The 22565-nt window shown below is 39.7% G+C and overlaps 2 protein-coding genes across 2 annotated transcripts in view; one reads left to right on the top strand and one right to left on the bottom strand.

The window, feature by feature from the left end:
- PAN3 (poly(A) specific ribonuclease subunit PAN3) overlaps positions 1-6201 on the top strand; it is a gene marked incomplete at its 5' end in the record, with an annotated part of 127428 nt that extends 121227 nt beyond the window's left edge. Inside the window, 3 exons of the mRNA XM_080798069.1 lie at positions 2249-2387; positions 4965-5094; positions 6023-6201. Of these exons, the coding sequence (XP_080654195.1) occupies positions 2249-2387; positions 4965-5094; positions 6023-6078 (325 nt within the window). The 3' untranslated portion in view covers positions 6079-6201. The remainder of the gene's footprint in view (positions 1-2248; positions 2388-4964; positions 5095-6022) is intronic.
- Positions 6202-13187: 6986 nt separating this feature from the next.
- FLT1 (fms related receptor tyrosine kinase 1) overlaps positions 13188-22565 on the bottom strand; it is a 179219-nt gene continuing 169841 nt past the window's right edge. The window contains exon 30 of the mRNA XM_080797935.1: positions 13188-16295. Coding sequence (XP_080654061.1) covers positions 16094-16295 — 202 coding nt within the window. The 3' untranslated portion in view covers positions 13188-16093. The remainder of the gene's footprint in view (positions 16296-22565) is intronic.

Here is a 22565-nt window from a genome sequence, read left to right as displayed (position 1 = left end):
TCTGTTCTCTAAATGTTTGTCTTCAGCATCTAATTCTTGTTTCTCTGAGACTCTCAGTTAAAGATTTTTGGTTAGGTTTTGTTTTGTTCTAAGTTCTGTTCCCTGCAATATCTCATAGGAATCAAGATTTTGTTTTGTTTTGTTTTGTTCATTTTCCAAAGGATTTCTGATCCTTGGCTGTGCATTCATATTAAAAATGACCTTTTTCAGGGTACCCGGCTGGCTCAGTCAGAAGAGCATGTAACTCTTGATCTTGGGGTTGTAAGTTTGATTCCTACATTGGGTGTGGAGATTACTAAAAAAATAAATGAATAAACTTTTTTAAAAATGACCTTTTTCATCTAAAAAGCTAAAAACGGGAAGGTCCTTGCGGGGTCAGGGATTGTAGAATGTGTGGCAAAGTAGTGTGATGTTGTTATGTATAATTTTTGCTTGTTTTTGGTAGATTCTTAAATGTCAGAATTTCTCTTGGGCAAGTTCATATCCAGAAAAAAATTGTTCAGCCTTTGTCTGTAGTGTAAACCCAGAGTCTAGCTTTGGGTAGCCAAAGTAAAAGGAAAGTGTTGGTTAAATAGTCTCAGCCACCATCTCTTGCTCTTCGTGGCATCCTGGAGGCTGGAGCTTCTTTGTTCACCCTGTCTAGAAAGATTTCTGGTACCCTTTCAGGCAAATTTCTGCAAAGCAGAAGTGGAGGCAGGGATGAAAAAGAGGTTATCTATTTGTTATTTATAGAACTTTTCATCAGTTCTGCCATTTCCAGCTTTAGTTTATACCTGCGCTTTCAGTGGTACCAATGATTTCCCTTCCTGGGCCTCTCTGGTCTGGCCTGCTTTTGTGGCTTCCCCTTTTTGTTTGTGCCTTCTGTAGCATCCGAGTTCCGTTTTTTCAAGTCAGCTGATCATACCAGTTACCTGTTTTTCACCTTCCAATTTTCTCTTCTGTTGTTGCTCCTGCTCACTTTGTCATTGTGTGTTTATTATATCCCTTTTTAGACATTTATTGTCAATTTGGTGGGGTTTTGAAATGGAATGGAGATAAATGGGTGTGTTTAATTAGCATTTTAATTGAAAGTCCCTGGAGTGATCTTTGCAAAACTCATATGATTGTGTTTCAGCCATGTGGTAGGCTTTCCATTTTGTTCTTAGAAGACAGGCCTGTTTGTTTGGTTTTTCCCAGACCTAGTTTTTTAACCAAGACTGCATAATCTGATCTCTCCCTTCCTATCTTTGCTTCAAATCAGCCTCATTTTTTTTTTCTTTTAAGTTTCTCCTCCCTGCTCTTGCCTTCTCTCCCCCTTTGTTCTTGTCTTTTCTCTTCCCTCTCCTTGCTCTTATTCTCTGTCTCTCCCTTGGCCTCTTTCTTTTCCCATCCCCAATCGCATCCAGCACTGATCTTTGCTGAGTTTCTAAAGTGCTGCATGCTCTGTTCCTTGCAAATACTGCTGCCTCTGACCAGGACCTACTTCCTCTGGGAAGAGCATCCACTGCTTCCTGTGGAAAGCTTCCCTTGCCTTCCCAGATGAATTCATGTTTCTATTGCATACCATTTCCCTTTCTCTTGATGGCGTTACCTCAGTATGCAACTTTCTTTGCTTATTTGAACATCTGTTTTCCTCACTAGACCATAAATTCCAGAGGTCACTGGAAAGTGACAGTGGTTGTTTTGACCAGATGATCACTGTCACTGTTCTCTAGTTATTTTATGTAAGCATAAAATAGAGAAATGTTTTTGTTTCCTTAAACATTTCTCTATTTTATGCTTACCAGTAAAGTTAAACACATATCTGATCATATCTCTCTACTCCATACCCTAAAGGTGAGAGGAGGAAAAGAATCTCTTTAAGCTATTTCTAAAGATCTTCTAAGACATTTTCTTTTTCCTCCATTTTATCTAATGGTAGGAGCTTAAATAAGAAAGTGATTATAAAATAGGAGTGTGAAAGGGATGATTGCCTTTGAGACTTAGAAACTGATATTCGTATACTTTCATGTTGTGTGAAATTAGTTTTTAAAAATTTAGCAATCTGCACATAAAATTTGAAAACAAAATGTTTTTAGCCTCCCTTTAACTTTAGGAGGATTAAAAAAATAAATCACACCCACACACACCCCCCCCCCACACACACCCCCACACCCTACTTCCTTATCAGAGAAAACAATAAAAATAAACTAGTACGGAGTCTGAAGAATCAACATGGCCATGTGGTAGACAGCATGGATTATTGAGGTAAAATATTACCTTTCCCCAGGTTTCAGAAGGATCCTACCTGGTCGGAGACTGGAGACCGTTATCTTTTGAAACTCTTTAGGGATCATCTTTTCCATCAGGTGACAGAAGCGGGTGCTCCTTGGATTGACCTCAGTCATATCATTTCTTGTCTTAACAAGGTAATTTGTATCTGGATTTTTAAGATCACAATGCCATCTACAATTTTCAGAGTTGCAAATACTAAGAGACTTAAGTGTAGATGTATTCTACTCCAGCCTAGAAGATATTTTATTAATAATTACCAGGTATATCTACTTAACAATTTCTAGACTAGGCAGGTTTTTTAACATCAACATGAATAATTATAGAATTTTTCGTTGTGGATCTTTTCATTGTGATAAAATGTCGCAAAAGCAATGGATGGGAAAAACAAAAATAGTTTTATATTGAAAAAATTTTTTAAAGTTGAATTCCTTTCTTTTAAGTCATCGTTGAGTGTTGTTGAATGTCCTACATGTTATCTGTTCATTTACTGCTAACTGTGGACATAGTAATCCAGTTTTACAATAGTAAAAGCACAGTAGGCCCAGCGCTCTAAGTGGAGAATGAGGTGAGTAGATGAACTTAGGTAGATGGAGATCTATCAGTTCATTTGAGAGGTGAGCTTTGTGTTTTTGAAAGGGCTAGGAGACAGTTTACAAAGGAAGGAAGGAATGCATTTTCCTTACGAATTGCTTGGAATCACAGAGTGTAGAACAGGTCTCCAGAAGTAAATAAATCCTAGTCTTTGTATAGGCTTATATCTAAATCTCAGTGGTCGGCAGACTGGGGCCTGACAGCCTGTATTTGTAGAGTGCACAACCTGAGAACAGTATTGATATTTTTAGGAGATTGTAAAACAAACAAACAAAAACCAAAAGCAAAACTAAGAAGAATATGTGACAAAGACTCCATGGCCCTGAAATTTAAGGCATTTACTATCTGGCCATCTTTATGGAAACCATTTGCTGACCCCTGGTCTAAACTGCCCCTAAATTGCAAGTACTAAAGGAAATACCTACCATGGCACAGAATGTAGAGCTGGTAATGTACAGCGTGCTAACTCTTCAGGGAATCTTTAGGGAAAACGTGGTTTTGTATGTTTGTTTGTTTGTTTGTTTAGGCATGACTTTGCCTTGCTGGAACTTCCTTACAACTCTTTGAAAAGAGTATTGTCTGTAATCTGCATTAAGACAGTAATTAAGCTAATCCAGTGCGACTTATACATTTATTTGCTCTTTCCCTTAAGGGGAAAACATTTTTCCTGAAAGTAATGAGTGAAGAACAATTGTCCTAGATTTTAGAAAATAGTAAACATAGTAACAAAGTGCCAGTGACTAAAAATATGTGGCACTGGTGTAAACACTGGCTGGTAGATCCTATGAAATAGAGCCATAGATACCTTAAGTGAAGAGTATTTAATGAATAATAGGATAATTGATAACTTGAAGAAAATTCTATTTCATTTCATAAAATAGCTAGTAGTAAATAAAATTTATCCCAAACCTGAAAGTACGATAATTTTCTAAGTTTGGAAAGAGTGTAATAAATTAAAAGGGATGGATGGCCATATTGATGATATAAAAAATTAAAATCTTACATAGCATATTTTGGTAGAAATTATGACAGATTAACTGTTAAAATGATCTGAAAGTTTGAGCCTTCAGAGTTAGTAAATGTTAAACATTTTAACGAATGATTTAATGAAAAAGGAAGGAAAATGTACACCGAAAAAGTGAAAACCATAACAGATAAGTTAAATGGACTAAGGATTAGTATGTATGCTTTATAAAGACCTCATTAAAATATTACTACCAAATCTTGACCACTAAGTGGGTAAAGATCATAAACTGGCACTCCTACAGTGGAAATAACACAAATAAATATAGGAAAGCATTTGGTAACATTCATTAAAAAAATGTAAATAAACATAACAAGGCATGCACTTGATACAGAATTGCTTATAAATTGGTACAACTCATAAATCAGTGGTTTCTGATACCCTTTGGAAAACAATTTAGCTGTATGTATTAAGCTATAAAATTATCTGTACTTTTTGATTCAGTGTTTATATTTTTAATTATCTCTTCAAAGGAAGTAATTATTCAGAAGAAAAAATTAAGTAGATGAATATGTTCATTGCTCTATAATTTGACACAAAAAAGTTGGAAGATACTGGGGTTCCTTGTGGGACTCTTGATCTCAGGGTCGTGAGTTCAAGCCCCACGTTGGGTTTAGAGCTTACTTAAAAAGAAAAGGAAGGAGGGGTGCCTGGGTGGCTCAGTAAGTTAAAGCCTCTGCCTTTGGCTCGGGTCATGATCTCAGGGTCCTGGGATCGAGCCCCGCATTGGGCTCTCTGCTCAACAAGGAGCCTGCTTCCCTTCCTCTCTCTCTGCCTGCCTCTCTCCTTACTTGTGATCTCTGTCTGTCAAATAAATAAATTTAGAGAAAAAAAAAAAAAAAAAGAAAAGGAAGGAATAATGACATGATGGAATATAATGCAGATAAGAACTAAGCATGAAAGATAGGTGGAAACATCCAAGTTGAGAAGTGTGCATGCTGATTAGTGATGTAAAATGCTTACGTATATCTAGATGGGAATATGACAGAAATTTTTAAAATATTCATCAGTGCTGCTAAAGTTGTGCTAAAATAGATACAGTGGATTATCCTCTGCCCAGTATGAACTTCCCATTTTGTGTGTCTGTCTGTTTCAGTTAGATGCTGGTGTGCCAGAGAAAATAAGCCTCATTTCCAGAGACGAGAAGAGCGTACTTGTGGTGACTTACAGTGACTTAAAGCGCTGCTTTGAAAACACTTTCCAAGAACTGATTGCAGCTGCGAATGGTCAGTTGTAGTATTTGCTGAAAAAGCACGCAGGACATGGCTGAGGACCTTAACCGAGAGCAAATTGCACTACAGCTGAACTGTTCTCATCCTCTCATTTCACATTTGGGAAACAAACAAGAGATGAGCAAAGCTGCTTGCACTTCAGTCAGGTACACTGTTACTTGAAAGGAAGAATGTTTCACTTATCCTAGAGCTGTGGCTGCCGTTGGGGCCATATCTGTGAAGAATTTATTTTAGATTAAGGGGCACCATTAGGTGAATGGTGTTCCTGCTTTTGTTTTCTTCCACTTGTATATGCACTAATTTTAATTTTTTAAAGACTTTTTTCTGATCTTTGAACTTTTGCCACATTGTATACTTACTTATTAAGGGAAACTATTTGCAAGGACATTTTTGGGAAACAATGCTGGGCAGCGTTTTTGTCACTGAGGGTTGCAGAATTTGCTCTTTTGGGGATGGGTTGCCCTGAATAACATAATGGACCAGGTAAATAATTTCACAGAAGTACAGTATAGTGTATAATTCTTGTAAGAGTATTGTATGCAAGCTCTGTATGCCACCCACACTGTTAGTTCCAATGAAGATTTTTGGGTTTTTCTTGTTTTGTTTTGTTTTGTTTTTAAGTACACACAAAGAGAGATCAGTGAGTTGTTGGATACGAATTCCCCCATCAGTAGATGTAAATCCTTTCTGAGTGAGGATTGGATAAACAGGAACTTAAGGAGCACGTAAAGCTCTTTGCTCCAAATTCAACCAGAGTCTTTTTTTAAAAAGCTGTTTCCCTGCTTGTCAGATATATTTACATTTATGCAGTTTTTTTAATAGAAAAAAAAATTCTGATAAAGGCCTGAAGGTCAGGAGTATATTGCTTTAGATTCTTTCCAGTTCGCTTTTTTTGTATAAAGTTCTGTTCTTTGAACCACAGCTTTATTATGGTACTTTACACTGGATACAGACACAGAGACACTGTTCAGAAGATGAACTAAACACAGCAGTGGTCTGGCATCAAGAGCTTTCTGAAGTTTTACAGCCTGAATCTGGAGGGATAACAATCTGCTGTGCCTTTGCAGTCACTGCTTAGCCCAAAGTAATAGTACTTTTGATAATAACTTCACTATGTGGGATATTCCTGAATAAGTCAATCTCAAAAGTTTGGAATTTTCCTCTTCTTAACTTTCTTAATATTTGGACGTGCAGTTGTCGCCAAACTTGGGTATTCATGGAATTTCTAGTTAATGAAATACCTATACTTTGATACTGAAGACTGCCAAATACATAGGAATTTTCTTTCACAAAAAAACAGTAATGAAGACTCTATCTCCTTTCCCAGCACTGAATGTTTTACTAGCACTGGGTGCTCACCATGCAACTATGAAGAAAATGTGGAAACTCAAAAGGTCAGGAAAGACTTCCAAGCACTTGCAACTGATGTTACGGTCTTCAATTTTAATAATTATACATATTTGTAGTTTTCAGAGAAGTTTTTAATATTTCTCTGTCCACTTTTTATAAGCTTTAAAATGATTTTCTCTGCCTTGAGATTTGCATCAAGAAAAAACACCTCTCCTCACCTGAAAGCTTTGAAGACTAAAGACACGCTTTACACATTTTAACAGGTGTGTTTGAGTCCACGTTTGGTAGCATCAGTTGTTGAGTTAAAAAGAAAATCAATTATTGCATTTGATCTGGATGGATTTTAAAAGAACATAATGTTCAATATTCAAAGGATAATTAACATTTGCCACCATAATGTTCTTTTTTATGTAAAAGGAACAAGAACTTGGAGACATTAACATGCAAAAGTCTTTTATCATTAGCTCATGTATTTGAGGAAGAGCAGCTGTCTTTTTATATGTTTTTTGACAAATCATATTGTAATTCTTTTGTACAAAAAAGAACTACTTGTATTCTAGAAGAAATATGAAATGCTTAATTTATAAGCGGGCTGGAGATTTTTTCCAATATTGTTTTCTTTGAAAATGAAAGGGGATCATCTATTTTAGTTTTGGGGTCTGGGAACTTTTTGAAAATTTAATTTGTGGACCAATGTTTTGTGAAAGCTAAGGAAGGGCAGGGGTAAAATAGGGCTTGAATTTCTCATCCTGTATAGACCAGCAAACTTCCCTCTGCAAGGCAGGTTCAAATTACAAACCCAAGAATGTTTGCATCCTAAGTGCTAGTTTGCTTCAGCCCCTAGTAACCTCAGGACTTGGTTTGAATATAAAGGTAGACAGCTGATATGTTTTCATGAGTAAATATTGTCGGCCAGAAAACAGACGGTGTCAGGTAATACATATTTTTTTTAAGCTTTGTTTTATATTTATTTTTCATTTAGTTTTTATTGGGAATGGTTTTCAGTAGAACTCTTAGTTCTGCTTAGGTGTTTTTTGGGGGAGCCCTCTTTTCCATAGTGTAATTCCATTTGAGAGGTTGTCTAAAAGATAGTCTTTTTAATTCATAGGAAGATTTAAATATCTGAGAATAGTCAAATTAAGGATATAAACTTCCCATACCTTCTGTTATGACAGATCAAAGCACAGAAAGGACAACCCTTGAAATCATGTAACGTTGGTCATTTCATTTTTTTGTACCTATTTTAAATTCTGTTAGTGTATTTACTTCATTGTAAATATTTTTGAGGGTACCTTTGTATTTTGCTTTTGACCTTGGTTCTGTGGTTTGGATGTCAACAACTTCCCTAAAAAGCACCAGTATGTTAAGTTCTGATGTCATGATCCCATGTGGGTTATTCATCTTTAATCCTGTTTTCAGTCTCTATGTGTACAGCCGTATTTTTAATAAAGAATTACAGAGAAATTTGTCGTTTTTTGGGGTATCAGTTTATTTAACAAGATGATGTTTGCCTGATGATCGAGATTTCAAAGGCTGAATACTGCCTGTGTGTTTGGAGGAATTGTTGGTGGCATGTTTATTCATTAATTTACCAACTATCTGTGAAATGCCTACTTGGATCTTTTCTAGGTACTAAAAATGCAGATGTGAGTGCTTGTTATTTATAAAGTGCATAGTTACACTCAAAACATTTCTTTTTTTTTTTAAGATTTTATTTATTTATTTGACACAGAGAGATCATAGGTAGGCAGAGAGGCAGGCAGAGAGAGAGTATACTCAAACATTTCTATATAATACCTGGCTTTTACAATGTAGTTGAGGAAAGAAGACTGACTTATGTGAAAGGATAGCAAATGGTAGGTGGCTAGCCTTTGATTCAGTACTTCAGTAATTTACTATTTAGGTATAGGTCTTCCAGAAACATTATTCAGAATATAAGAGCAGATTTCAAGAATGGCAAAGATGTTAACATCTGAGTACCTAGTGTTTATTTCCTGTACATTTGAAAAGTTAAAAAATGCAGAATAGAGGGTGATAAGGGACTTGAGACCTAGGTGAAGGGTAACTAGAGTAAAGAGGAAGGAGGGATTATTTTCACTGAAGGAACTGTTGAATTGCTTGTAGAAATTCAGAGAGAAAGAGAGAGAGAATAAGTATAGAAGTTCCTTGTGGGGAAAAACAAACAAACATGGATTTGATGGCAAATTAAAATGACCATTGGAGGTTCATTGAGAAGAGAGACTAGTCTGCCTTGAATAGGGGATGTTTTGGGGGGTCTTTCAGATTTAAATTTCGTAAGAGAAAACATTAAATATACCGTTAAAGCTAGGCCAATGTTAACATCTCCTACACTCTAGTGAATGGACATACACACGGGTTTATTACTTATATCTCCTGTGCTCTGAATAATCGAAAACAGGCGTTTCCCTCCACCTTGAGCAAATGCGCTCGTAGGGGTGCATCTGTAAAATATCTTTCATATAAGTGGGGGGGAAGGAGTACAGTGAAGAAAGATTTACTTATTTATTTATTTTTTAAAAAAGACTTCTTTATTTTTAAAGAAAGAAAAAAAGAGTGCATGAATGGGAGGGGCAGTGAGAGGGAGAGAAAATCCCAAGCAGACTCTACACTGAGCGCAGAGCCCGACACAGGGCCCCATCTCACCACCCTGAGACCACAGCCTCAGCTGAAACCAGGAGTTGGATGCTTAACTGACTGCGCCACCTGGGCACACCAATGAAGAAAGACTTTTAAACCACACATCTTTAACATTTATTTAAAGTAGTCTGGATGATGGTTAAGAAACTAGCTTGCCAGAACAAGCCTGCCTGAGTTCATATAGTGGCTGTACTACCTAGAGCTCTGTGATCTTGGGAAACCACCTACGCACAGTTGAATGATTGGGATTCACTCATTCATTACATATTTATTGAATGCCTGTTAAATGCCAGGCATTGCTCGAGAGGAACCAACAGAACAACTCTGACCACTACAGACAAATATTTCTGCTCTTACAGAGTCTCTGCTCTTACAGAGTTTCCACTCTAGTGGGGAGAAGACAAAATACATAGTAGCATAAGTGGTACTAATGGCTGTGGAAAGATAGGAAAGTAGGGTAAAAGATGGCGGTGGGGTTACCAGATGTAGCGAATAAAAATAGAGAACACAAAGTTGAATTTGAATTTCAGATAAACCGTGGATAGTTTCTTTTTTAGCATAAGTATGTCTCAGGTATTGCATGGGGCATACTTGTCTTAAAAAATTAATTTGGTTATGTGAAATTTGAATTTGGATATCCCTGTGTTTCATCTTGCAACTTGAGATGTGGGGAATGTGGTGGTGCTGCTAGAATTTCCAGTGGGATGATCTGGGTAGTAGCCCTCACCGAGAAGGTGCTAGTCAAGCAGGACTTGAGGTAGGAGCCAGCCATGCAGATATCTGAGGGGGAAGAACTCCAGGTTGGAATGGAATGGAACTCTAGGCAAAGGGGCCAGTGTGACTACAGAAGAGTAAGGAAGGGAAGTCAGGTAATGGGGAAGGAGGGTTGTGTTTTGGAGACCATTTTAGAGCCATTTTGGCTTTTGCTCCCATTGAAAGGAGAAGCTGCAGGAAGATTTTAAGTGGGAGAAAAACCTGATATAATTAAAAAGGATCTCTTTGGTTACTAGTAAGAAGCTCTTGTAGTATTTTGAGCAAAAGATGATAGGGGTTTGGACTGGAGTGATAGCAGTAGAGGTGGTGTGAAGTGATTAGGGGTTCCAAATATATTTTAAAAGTAGAGCCAAAAAGATGTCCTGATTATTGGATATGGAGGAGAAAAGAAGTCAAAATCACTGTTAAGATTTTGAAGTGATGCTGACAGGAAGGAGGATTCTACTGAATTGAAAGATACTTGGAAACAAGGGTTTCTTTGGAGGGTGGGCAAGAAGGATGGGGAAGCGAGGAAAGACAATTGCGAGTTTGGTGTGGGGCCTGTTACGTTTAAGATGTTCAGTACACATTTGTTCTGGTTACTTATTTTGTAATGAATGACTCCAAATTACTGGCATAAAACAACAACCATTTTATTATTCTCAGGAATTCTGTGGGTTAGGAATTTGGACAGGGCACAGCTGGGATGGCTTATCTCTATTCCATTAGGTCTGGGGCCTCTGCTGGGAAAATTCCAATGGCTGGGGGCTGAAATCATCTGGTCTGGCATTGGGACTGAATGACCTAAAAGCTGGGGTCAGCTGGGGACTGCCAGTGGAAGCACCTATACGTGGCCCCATCCTGTGGCTCAGCCTTCTCAATTATTGGCGACTGGGTCTCTAATGGGAGCTTCTGAAGCATGAGTATACCAAGAGACTTGGATGGAAAGGGCATGATCCCTTCTGACCTGGCCTCAGAGTCATGCAGTGTCACTTTTGCCACATTCTGTTGATTACAAGTGAGTCACAAAGGCGTCTCTGATTCTAGGGGAGAGGAATTTGATGGGGAAGTGGCAAGGGCACATTGCCAAAGGTCATGTGGGATGAGAGATGTTACTGCCACTATTTTTGGAAAATACAGTCTGCCACAGCATCAAGAGATGTCAGTTTAACACGCAGGTGTGTGAGTTTGGAGCTTGGGGGACAGATCTCGTCTGTACATGTAATTTGCAAGTCATCATATAGATGTCATTTAAAGCCCTGAGATTGGTTGAGATCATGAAGGGAGTTAGTATAGATGGAGGAGAGGAAAACGTCCAAGGGCAGAGCCCTAGGGTGACTGGAACAATGTGTAAGAGAGACAGAAATGACCCGTGAATTAGGAAGAAAAGTGTGCAATGTCCTGGAATCAAAGTTAAAACAGGTATTTTCAGGAATAAGGGGCAAGTTGTTGTTGAGTCCAGAAAGACTGAGACTGAAAATTGGCTGTTGGATTTAGCACTTTGCAGAAAACCGATACCCTTATCAAGGGCGGTGTCCATGAGCAGGACAGAAAGCTAGGTTTGAGAGGAGTGAAGAGTACTTGGTGGGGGAGGGATCATAAACAGAGACTAACCACCTCAAGGAATTTTGCTGTCAAGAGGAGTAAAGAAATGTATTGGTAGAGGGGAAAGAAGGATGGAAGTTTTTTTTGTTTTGTAGGGAGAGAAAATAGCGTGTTTGTCTGATCTAGTGGGAAAGGGACCAGCTGATGGGCATGAGGGAGTGCTGTGTTTCTGAAGCCGTGTCCTTGAGCCTAGGAAGGAACCCAGCTGCATGAGGAAGTGTTTCGAACTGGCCATCCAGAAGAGAAGGCTGACTGTGGAGCACAGGTGCTGGCAGGCAGGTAGATGTGAGGGTGAGATTTTGAAGCTCTCTTGATTACCTCAATCTTCCCATTGATGTGGGTACAATGAATGTTAACAGTCGCGTTGGATTGCTTTGAAAAATAAATGAGTTTATTCCTCTAAGGCACTTTAGCATAGTTGCTGGCTCATGAAGTTAATCTATTTTCGTCTGAGATTAAGCCCTTAATCTTTTTTAAATGGGTCTTCTGTGAAAAGTTGTCATATTAAATGGGTTTTTTTCTTTTAACAATCTCTTACTGAATAATAGCACACACATGCACACAGGTTCGCAAATAAGTATATAACTCTGAATTATCACAAAGCGAACACACCTAGGTACCCAGACTGAGAAATAGAACATTTGTGGCATCTAGTTGTTTTTGTTTTGTTTTGTTTCTCTCTTAAAATATCCTTAGTTCAAAAAATAGAACGCTAGTCATCCCTATGTTGGAATCCAGGATATTTTTGTAAAATTTACTGGCCTGTGAAACCCAAAAGTCTGGCAATATGTTTAACACTGAGGAGTCCAGTAAACCTTACTGGGCCATCCTTCTGCTGGAAGAAAGAAAGAAAGAAAAAAAAACCCACAACAATTCCCAAAGGTCCTGTAAGTTTCCAGAGTCATGAGAAAATTTCAAAACAATGATGTGACACCAATTCTTCGAGCATTTTTCAAGTCATGTGCTTTGATGAGTGACTTTACTCTTATGTTATGAAAATCAGTAATATTTTTGAAGGATTTCAGATTCATGAAGATAAAATGCCTCATGCCCTCTTCAGTTAACCGCACATTTACTGGGATGAGTCATTTTTCCTCTTTCTTGCCTCTGTACCCAAGAGAATCAGACTGATTTCCCTTACATGTCTCCAGTCTAGTTTCCTCATGTTTTTAGGAAGGTGAGGTAAGAGCACTTTCCAAGATGATGTGTTGGTCACTTATGTCTATTAGTGATGATCTGAATTATTTCTCTTTTTAGGATGTAATCCACCAAAAGACAAGCAAAGGACACTTGGCTGGTGTACTTTTCTTAGGGAAGCTCTTGTGTCTTAGGCTTTTGTCTAATTACTTTGTATGGTTCCCTGCACACCACCTCTAATACTCAACCGTAAATGCACACACACACATCCTGTAATTATGGTCATCATTTCTTAGCTGAAAATCAGTGTCTGGGAAAACCCACCTCTTTTTAAGTTGAGGGCACTTCCATTTGCAGCCAGCACTTGCCCTCAGTGTGTACATTTTACTCCGTGTTCTTTTTAGTGTTTTGTTTTCCGGGCCATGTGCCTAGCATGAGTTTGGTTTTGATTTACTGATGCTTTAGAACCGTCATCTTGCGGCACAGAGAGAAAGCTCTCAGAACACCAGTCCTCCACCCCCAAGGAAACCCATGACCCATTTTTTCATGTATAAGTAAATTGGAGAAAATATGTAGATGTTTTTAGAAGTTAATTTTATTATATGAAGATAGCATACAAAATACATTCATAGTGACTAGAGATGTAGGACCAAATTAAGTCTTACTTATATCTGCAGCATATATTCTTGGTATGTATAAAAGTAACTTTAAAATTCCAGTCTCCTTAAATAGTTACGCACAAAACACACACACATATATACACATACAGTTACTACCACTGTCAAAGATGCACTCCTCCTTTCACCAGTGAAAAGGGGCTGGCAAGTATCTGTTTCATGTCTGACATTCTTACGGGCTGGGAGACAAGGCACAGCTAGAAGACCTACATGACATTTTTCAGGATTTGGACGAATTTGTCCCATGGGCTAAAACGAAGGTCTGAGCATCATTTCGTAGACTAACTAGATACAGACTTGCATATGGTTTCAGTCCCGTTCCACCCACACTGTTACACATAACATGGTCTCACAAATCCTGAAAGGAAATGCTGCTTTACTTGTCAGTGCCAACTATTTTTGTCATAAATGGCAAATGGTTCCAATAATATCATCGGTTAATTAATGTTTTAGTTTTCAGTGCTGTTTAATAAATGTTCAGGGCCGGTAAACAAACCATTCTGTGGCAAGCCCTTTGCCACTAGATAGACCCATTCCTGCAAGCTTCCACTTTTCTTTCTGCATTAAGACTCTAGATGGAACCATTGCTGACTGATGGACTCGTGGAGGCTATAAACCTGAGTCTTTGAAGCAGCTGAATTAACACAGTTCTAGTATATGTTTTTGTTTGTTTTTGTTTTTGTTTTGGAAAGATGGCATTACTAAAGTCTGAACAATCCAGAATTAGATCATTGAAATCAAGATGCGGTACCTGTAGTGAAGGTTTTTGTTTTCACTCACTGCTGGCTCCTTGTCTGATTTGAAAGCATGAAAGAATTGATTGAGGTCTTCTTTTATTTTCCCTATTCAACCTCCCTCTGGTTCCCTGACTGATACTGTTGCCGGCTGTCCCAGGCGCTTTTGTGCGTGCAAAGAAGAGGAAGAACAAAGCTCATCCCCTATTCTGGCCCTGGCCTGGTTTTGTTGGCCCTGGGCTCTTGGTGGAGAGGCCTGCCTCACCTCTCTGCTGGCCAGAGGTTTCCCCAGCAGAGCCACCAGTGGTGCACCTGCCGCCTTGCTTGGGGTGTGCTGACCGTCCCAGCTCTTTATACTAAGAAACTTGAAACCAGAGTGTGACACACAGGGAAGGAAGCAAAGATTCTTCTAGCATATTTCAGGTTCTAGAGTTAAGTTCCTTGCATAAAGGGAAGCATACTCTTCTCTACCACCAGAAGCAGCAGGTCACTGTTGTCTGTCCAGCCTTGACTGGTTTTAGAAGGTGCATACATCCTAAATACATAGCATCAAACTGAGCCTATTGAGAGAGCCAGGGTCCTCAGACCCTGAAACGTCGGCACCCTTGTGTACCCTGTCTCCCTATTTCCATCATCCTCAGACCCAAGGCAAGGTCCAAAGCAGATGAAAAGAGGCTTTTCTCCTCTTGATGGCTCATTAACTAATATCCTGAGTCCCAATTCTAAAAGTATCTTGCATAAATTACATATCACCTTTTTTCTCAAGGAGCATAAAGTGCTTAATAAACATTGGTTAACGTTCTTCCACATCTTTCCAGTAGACTAGCATGAGACAGTAGAATCCCCATTAAAAAGGAAACATGGTTGACTTCCTACCCTTTGGGTCCCAACTGTTTCAGTGAGTTGGTTTGGTTGGTATAGAGATGGGGTTTTCACTCTGTTCATCCTGTTTTGGCTCCATCTGTCCTGGTTTTGGTATAGAGGAAACCATCCGCAAGACTCGTTTTCATCCTCCTCAGCTTCCTTTTATAACTAACTGGACAAAACAGGTTAATGTAAAAAATGGAGTGAAGTATCTTGATTATATATTAAGACTCAAAATAGAATCTGACAATATTTTGGAACATGTGGCTTAAAGCCCGACCGGTAACCCTAACAGGCCAAACTCGTTCCAATTAGCTTACTCGGAGCAAGGAACCTGCTAAGTGTGAGGCCATCACGCCGCAGAGCCGACTTAGCTCAGGGTGAGTATTCAGTGTATCTTGCTAGAGGGGCCTGCAGTCTTGGCTCAGATTTAAGCACAAGTTCAGTGCTAGAAATTTTAAAATGTGCCATGGAACGGACATAGATCCAGTCCCATAGGTAAGATTTTAAAATTTGTTCTGTAGTTCCAAAAAAATTCGTTCATCCTTTTCTTGCCTGCCAGAATCCGGAAAATGTCCCCTCGTCCTTCTGTCCTGCCTGCTCCCTGGCTGAATTCTCCATGTGGACTGGGTTCGGTCGGGCTTTGGAAGCCACAGCATGGTCATGGCTGATAGCCCTCTCCTACTCCCTTCCCATCTGGGACAGCACAAATTCCCTACAGTGCTCTGTCCTGTTTGCTCTCTGCTTCCTTTCTCCCTTCTTTCCTTCTCCTCCTCCTATGTTGCTTCTGCTAGAGGACCCCAGAGACATTGCACAGGCCGGCTTGGGGCTGGTTGCCTCCCGGTTCCAGGGGGCTGGGCCCTATCAAGTCCATACTGCACTGCGGGATCAGTGCATCTCCCGAATCATCAAATGCCCTGTGGTCTTGGGGGTAGGAGCAGGTAAGTCATTGGGCTTAGAAAGGGTTTCTCTAACACACTGAAAAATGTGAGGATTTACCAGTGGTGTTTTTCACTTATCGCTATTACTCTATCTGGGGTTACATTCTTGTTAGTCAAAAAGAAAAAAAAAAGCACTATTAAAAATCACAAAAGGCAGCTTGCTCCTGTGGAAAGGTAAAGGTGTAAATTTATATATGTGTCATACTGGCAAAAGCTAGTTTTCAGGGGGCATAAATACTTGTGTGGTTCTAGAAAGAAGGTGATGTGTCAAACTTTAGACAGGCGGGGTGGAGTATAAGACCACCGAGTTGTAGTCTGGGGGAGGAGAGCAGCACGAAATCTTCTTTTCCAGCTCTGAATTGTCATACGTGAACCTGCGTCTTCCTCTGTTGATGTGCCCACACCCGGAAGGGCAGAAAGCAGGCGGCGTGAGGTCAGAAAGCCCCGACTCCTTGCTTTTACTGGTTACTCTCAAGCTAAAGAGAGAAAAGAAAAAAATAAATAAATATGCAAAACCGATTGCTTGAAAACAAACACTAACGTCCACTCCTCCCTGTTAGGTCTTGGCTCATAACTGTTCTAGAGCTAATGGTTATTGAGCCCCTTCTCCGTCTCAGGTCAGGGGCTCTGTTCTAGGGCCATGCGCTGTTTCTCTACTACTAGCTTGGGGGCACCGGGCAGAGAGATGCCTTCCTCTGGCCAGGGACTGGACTGAGTGAATAGATACTGCAAATCCATAATCCCGGGTGGAAAATAATTCCAAGATGGGTATAGCCCTCCCCTGCTTTCGGGCCAGTTGGCTACCGGGGTAGGCTGAAAAACGCTCCCGCCTCCAAAACACGTTGATCTCAAATCCCTGGAACCTGTGAATAGTGCTTTGACAAAAGACTGAACAGTACCTCATGTGGCAAGACAGGTGATGAAGCTAAAGGTCTTCAGAGGAGGAGCAGAGCCTGAACAGCCCAGGTGGGCCCTAGATACAATCACACGGGTCCTTATAAGGGAGGCAGATGGAGACTCCCAGCCACACGCAGAAGGCGGCGGTTGAAGGCGGAGCAGGGAGGCCCGGCCGCAAGCCCAGGAGTGCGTAGACAGACACCGGGCGCTGGGAAGGCGAGGAAAGGATTCGCCCTCAGAGCCTCCAGAGGAATCTCGGCTCTGCCAACACCTTGGTTTGGGACTTCTGGCCTCCAGAAGTACAAGAGAATGACTTTCCTCTTGGCTTAAGCCTCTAACTTCGTGGGGATGTGTCACAACAGCCTCAAGAAACAAACAGCGTTTCAGACAAACAGGTCAGTACAGCTGTTTCCCTACCATGTTTGTGTTCTAGAAAATGGATGTTAGGGGACTGTCGCTAGCAAGGCTCCAAGGAGGAGAAACTGGCTTCTGGTTCTTTCTGTTACATCCAGCCTGAGACAGATACATGGGGAAGAAAAGCTGCTCTTGTCCTTTCATGTTCGTTTGTTTCTTCACGCTGGGGTGAGAACGAGAAAACCTCGTGTGTTACCGCATTATTCCGATGGGGTCTGGACTAACACGTCAAGCATTCTCTGTATTTTTTTTTTTTTTTTTAACATGGAGGTTAAGATCTTGGTAAGGTTTTTTTTTTTTTTAATTTTTTTATTTTAATAAACATATAATGTATTTTTATCCCCAGGGGTACAGGTCTGTGAATCGTCTGGTTTACACATTTCACAGCACTCATCATAGCCCATACCCTCCCCAATGTCCATTTCCCCACCACCCTCTCCCGTCCCCCTTCCCCCCTGCAACCCTCAGTCTGTTTCTTGAGATTGAGTCTTTTATGGTTTGTCTCCCTCCCAATCCCATCTTTTCATTTTTTCTTTTCCTACCTCCCCCCAACCCCCCCCCGCCTTGCATCTCCACTTCCTCATATCAAAGAGATCATATGATAGTTATATTTCTCCGATTGACTTATTTCGCTAAGCATGATACCCTCTAGTTCCATCCACGTCATCGCAAATGGCAAGATTTCATATTTTTGATGGCTGCATAGTATTCCATTGTGTATATATACCACATCTTCTTTATCCATTCATCTGTTGATGGACATCTAGGCGCTTTCCACAGTTTGGCTATTGTGGACATTGCTGCTATAAACATTCGGGTGCACGTGCCCCTTCGGAGCACCACGTTTGTATCTTTAGGATATATACCCAGGAGTGCAATTGCTGGGTCGTAGGGTAGCTCTATTTTCAGTTTTTTGAGGAACCTCCACACTGTTTTCCAGAGTGGTTGCACCAGCTTGCATTCCCACCAACAGTGTAGGAGGGTTCCCCTCTCTCCGCATCCTCGCCAGCATCTGTCATTTCTTGACTTGTTAATTTTAGCCATTCTGACTGGTGTGAGGTGGTATCTCATTGTGGTTTTGATTTGTATTTCCCTGATGCCGAGTGATGTGGAGCATTTTTTCATGTGTCTGTTGGCCATCTGGATGTCTTCCTTGCAGAAATGTCTGTTCATGTCCTCTGCCCATTTCTTGACTGGATTATTTGTTCTTTGGGTATTGAGTTTGATAAGCTCTTTATAGATTTTGGATACTAGCCCTTTATCTGATATGTCGTTTGCAAATATCTTCTCCCATTCTGTCAGTTGTCTTTTGGTTTTGTTAACTGTTTCCTTTGCTGTGCAAAAGCTTTTGATCTTGATGAAATCCCAATAGTTCATTTTTGCCCTTGCTTCTGTTGCCTTTGGCGATGTTCCTAGGAAGAAGTTGCTGCGGTGGAGGTCAAAGAGGTTGCTGCCTGCATTGTCCTCAAGGATTTTGATAGATTCCTTTCGCACATTGAGGTCCTTCATCCACTTTGAGTCTATTTTCGTGTGTGGTGTAAGGAAATAGTCCAATTTCATTTTTCTGCATGTGGCTGTCCAATTTTCCCAGCACCATTTGTTGAAGAGGCTGTCTTTTTTCCATTGGATATTCTTTCCTGCTTTGTCAAAGATTAGTTGACCATAGAGTTGAGGGTCTATTTCTGGGCTCTCTATTCTGTTCCATTGGTCTATATGTCTGTTTTTGTGCCAGTACCATACTGTCTTGATGATGACAGCTTTGTAATAGAGCTTGAAGTCTGGAATTGTGATACCACCGACTTTGGCTTTCTTTTTCAATATTCCTTTGGCTATTCGAGGTCTTTTCTGGTTCCATATAAATTTTAGGATTATTTGTTCTATTTCTTTAAAAAAAATGGCTGGGATTTTGATAGGGATTGCATTAAATGTGTAGATTGCTTTAGGTAGAATAGACATTTTCACAATATTTGTTCTTCCAATCCATGAGCATGGAATATTTTTCCATTTCTTTGTGTCTTCCTCAATTTCTTTCATGAGTACTTTATAGTTTTCTGAGTATAGATTCTTTGCCTCTTTGGTTAGATTTATTCCTAGGTATCTTATGGTTTTGGGTACGATTGTAAATGGGACTGACTCCTCAATTTCTCTTTCTTCTGTCTTGTTGTTAGTGTAAAGAAATGCGACTGATTTCTGTGCATTGACTTTATATCCTGACACTTTACTGAATTCCTGTATAAGTTCTAGCAGTTTTGGAGTGGAGCCTTTTGGGTTTTCCACATATAGTATCATATCATCTGCAAAGAGTGATAGTTTGACTTCTTCTTTGCCGATTTGGATGCCTTTAATTTCTTTTTGTTGTCTGATTGCTGAGGCTAGGACTTCTAGTACTATATTGAACAGCAGTGGTGATAACGGACATCCCTGCCGTGTTCCTGACCTTAGCGGAAAAGCTTTCAGTTTTTCTCCATTGAGAATGATATTTGCGGTGGATTTTTCATAGATGGCTTTGATAATATTGAGGTATGTGCCTTCTATCCCTACACTTTGAAGAGTTTTAATCAGGAAGGGATGCTGCACTTTGTCAAACGCTTTTTCAGCATCTATTGAGAGTATCATATGGTTCTTACTCTTTCTTTTATTAATGTATTGTATCACATTGATGGATTTGCGGATGTTGAACCAACCTTGCAGCCCTGGAATAAATCCCACTTGGTCGTGGTGAATAATCCTTTTAATGTACTGTTGGATCCTATTGGCCAGTATTTTGGTGAGAATTTTCGCATCTGTGTTCATCAAGGATATTGGTCTGTAATTCTCTTTTTTGGTGGGATCCTTGTCTGGTTTTGGGATCAAGGTGATGCTGGCCTCATAGAATGAGTTTGGAAGTTTTCCTTCCATTTCTATTTTTTGGAACAGTTTCAGGAGAATAGGAATTAATTCTTCTTTAAATGTTTGGTAGAATTCCCCTGGGAAGCCGTCTGGTCCTGGACTTTTGTTTGTTTGGAGATTTTTGATGACTGTTTCAATCTCCTTACTGGTTATGGGTCTGTTCAGGTTATCTATTTCTTCCTGGTTCAGTTGTGGTAGTTTATACATCTCTAGAAATGTATCCATTTCTTCCAGGTTGTCAAATTTGTTGCCATAGAGTTGCTCGTAGTATGTTCTTATAATTGTTTGTATTTCTTTGGTGTTGGTTGTGATCTCTCCTCTTTCATTCATGATTTTATTTATTTGGGTCCTTTCTCTTTTCTTTTTGATAAGTCTGGCCAGGGGCTTATCAATCTTATTAATTCTTTCAAAGAACCAGCTCCTAGTTTTGTTGATTTGTTCTATTGTTTTTTTAGTTTCTATTTCATTGATTTCTGCTCTGATCTTTATGATTTCTCTTCTCCTGCTGGGTTTAGGCTTTCTTTGTTGTTCTCTCTCCAGCTCCTTTAGGTGTAGGGTTAGGTTGTGTATTTGAGACCTTTCTTGTTTCTTGAGAAAGGCTTGCACTGCTATATATTTTCCTCTCAGGACTGCCTTTGTTGTGTCCCACAGATTTTGAACTGTTGTGTTTTCATTATCATTTGTTTCCATGAATTTTTTCAATTCTTCTTTAATTTCCTGGTTGACCCATTCATTTTTTAGAAGGATGCTGTTTAGTCTCCATGTATTTGCGTTCTTTCCAAATTTCCTCTTGTGATTGAGTTCGAGCTTCAGAGCATTGTGGTCTGAAAATATGCAGGGAATGATCTCAATCTTTTGGTACCGATTGAGACCTGATTTATGACCCAGGATGTGGTCTATTCTGGAGAATGTTCCATGTGCACTAGAGAAGAATGTATATTCTGTTGCTTTGGGATGAAATGTTCTGAATATATCTGTGATGTCCATCTGGTCCAGTGTGTCATTTAAGGCCTTTATTTCCTTGTTGATCTTTTGCTTAGATGATCTGTCCATTTCAGTGAGGGGAGTGTTAAAGTCCCCTGCTATTATTGTATTACTGTCGATGTATTTCTTTGATTTTGTTACTAATTGGTTTATATAGTTGGCTGCTCCCATGTTAGGGGCATAGATATTTAAGATTGTTAGATCTTCTTGTTGGACAGACCCTTTGAGTATGATATAGTGTCCTTCCTCATCTCTTATTATAGTCTTTGGCTTAAAATCTAATTGATCTGATATAAGGATTGCCACCCCAGCTTTCTTCTGATGTCCATTAGCATGGTACATTGTTTTCCACCCCCTCACTTTAAATCTGGAGGTGTCTTCGGGTCTAAAATGAGTTTCTTGTAGGCAGCATATTGATGGGTTTTGTTTTTTTATCCATTCTGATACCCTGTGTCTTTTGATTGGGGCATTTAGCCCATTAACATTCAGGGTAACTATTGAGAGATATGAATTTAGTGCCATTGTATTGCCTGTAAGGTGATTGTTACTGTATATTGTTTCTGTTTCTTTCTGATCTACTACTTTTAGGGTCTCTCTTTGCTTAGAGGACCCCTTTCAATATTTCCTGTAGAGCTGGTTTGGTGTTTGCAAATTCTTTCAGCTTTTGTTTGTCCTGGAAGCTTTTTATCTCTCCTTCTATTTTCAATGATAGCCTAGCCGGATATAGTATTCTTGGCTGCATGTTTTTCTCGTTTAGTGCTCTGAATATATCATGCCAGTTCTTTCTGGCCTGCCAGGTCTCTGTGGATAGGTCCGCTGCCAATCTAATGTTTTTACCCTTGTATGTTACAGACTTCTTTTCCCGGGCTGCTTTCAGGATTTTCTCTTTGTCGCTAAGACTTGTAAATTTTACTATCAGGTGACGAGGTGTGGACCTATTTTTATTGATTTTGAGGGGCGTTCTTAGCATCTCCTGGATTTTGATGTTTGTTCCCTTTGCCATATTAGGGAAATTCTCTCCAATAATTGTCTCCAATATACCTTCTGCTCCCCTCTCTCTTTCTTCTTCTTCTGGAATCCCAATTATTCTAATGTTGTGTCGTCTTATGGTGTCACTTATCTCTCGAATCCTCTCCTCGTGTTCCAGTAGTTGTTTGTCTCTCTTTTGCTCAGCTTCTTTATTCTCTGTCATTTGGTCTTCTATGTCACTAATTCTTTCTTCTGCCTCATTTATCCTGGCAGTGAGAGCTTCCATTTTTGATTGCACCTCATGAATAGCTTTTTTGATTTCAACTTGGTTAGATTTTAGTTCTTTTATTTCTCCAGAAAGGGCTTTTATCTCTCCGGAGAGGGTTTCTCTAATATCTTCTATGCCTTTTTCGAGCCCGGCTAGAACCTTGAGAATTGTCATTCTGAACTCTAGATCTGTCATGCTACCTATGTCTGTATTGATTAGGTCTCCAGCCTTCGGTACGGCCTCTTGTTCTTTTTTTTGAGGTGAGTTTTTCCGCCTTGTCATTTTGTCCAGGTAGGATTTGCTTTCTCCTGCTGTGGAATTCCTC

The sequence above is a fragment of the Martes martes genome (assembly GCF_963455335.1).
Source record: "Martes martes genome assembly, chromosome: 3".
Classification (NCBI taxonomy): domain Eukaryota; kingdom Metazoa; phylum Chordata; class Mammalia; order Carnivora; family Mustelidae; genus Martes; species Martes martes.
The sequence above is the reverse complement of the archived record's forward strand: the minus strand, read 5'-3'. Positions and strand labels throughout refer to the sequence as shown.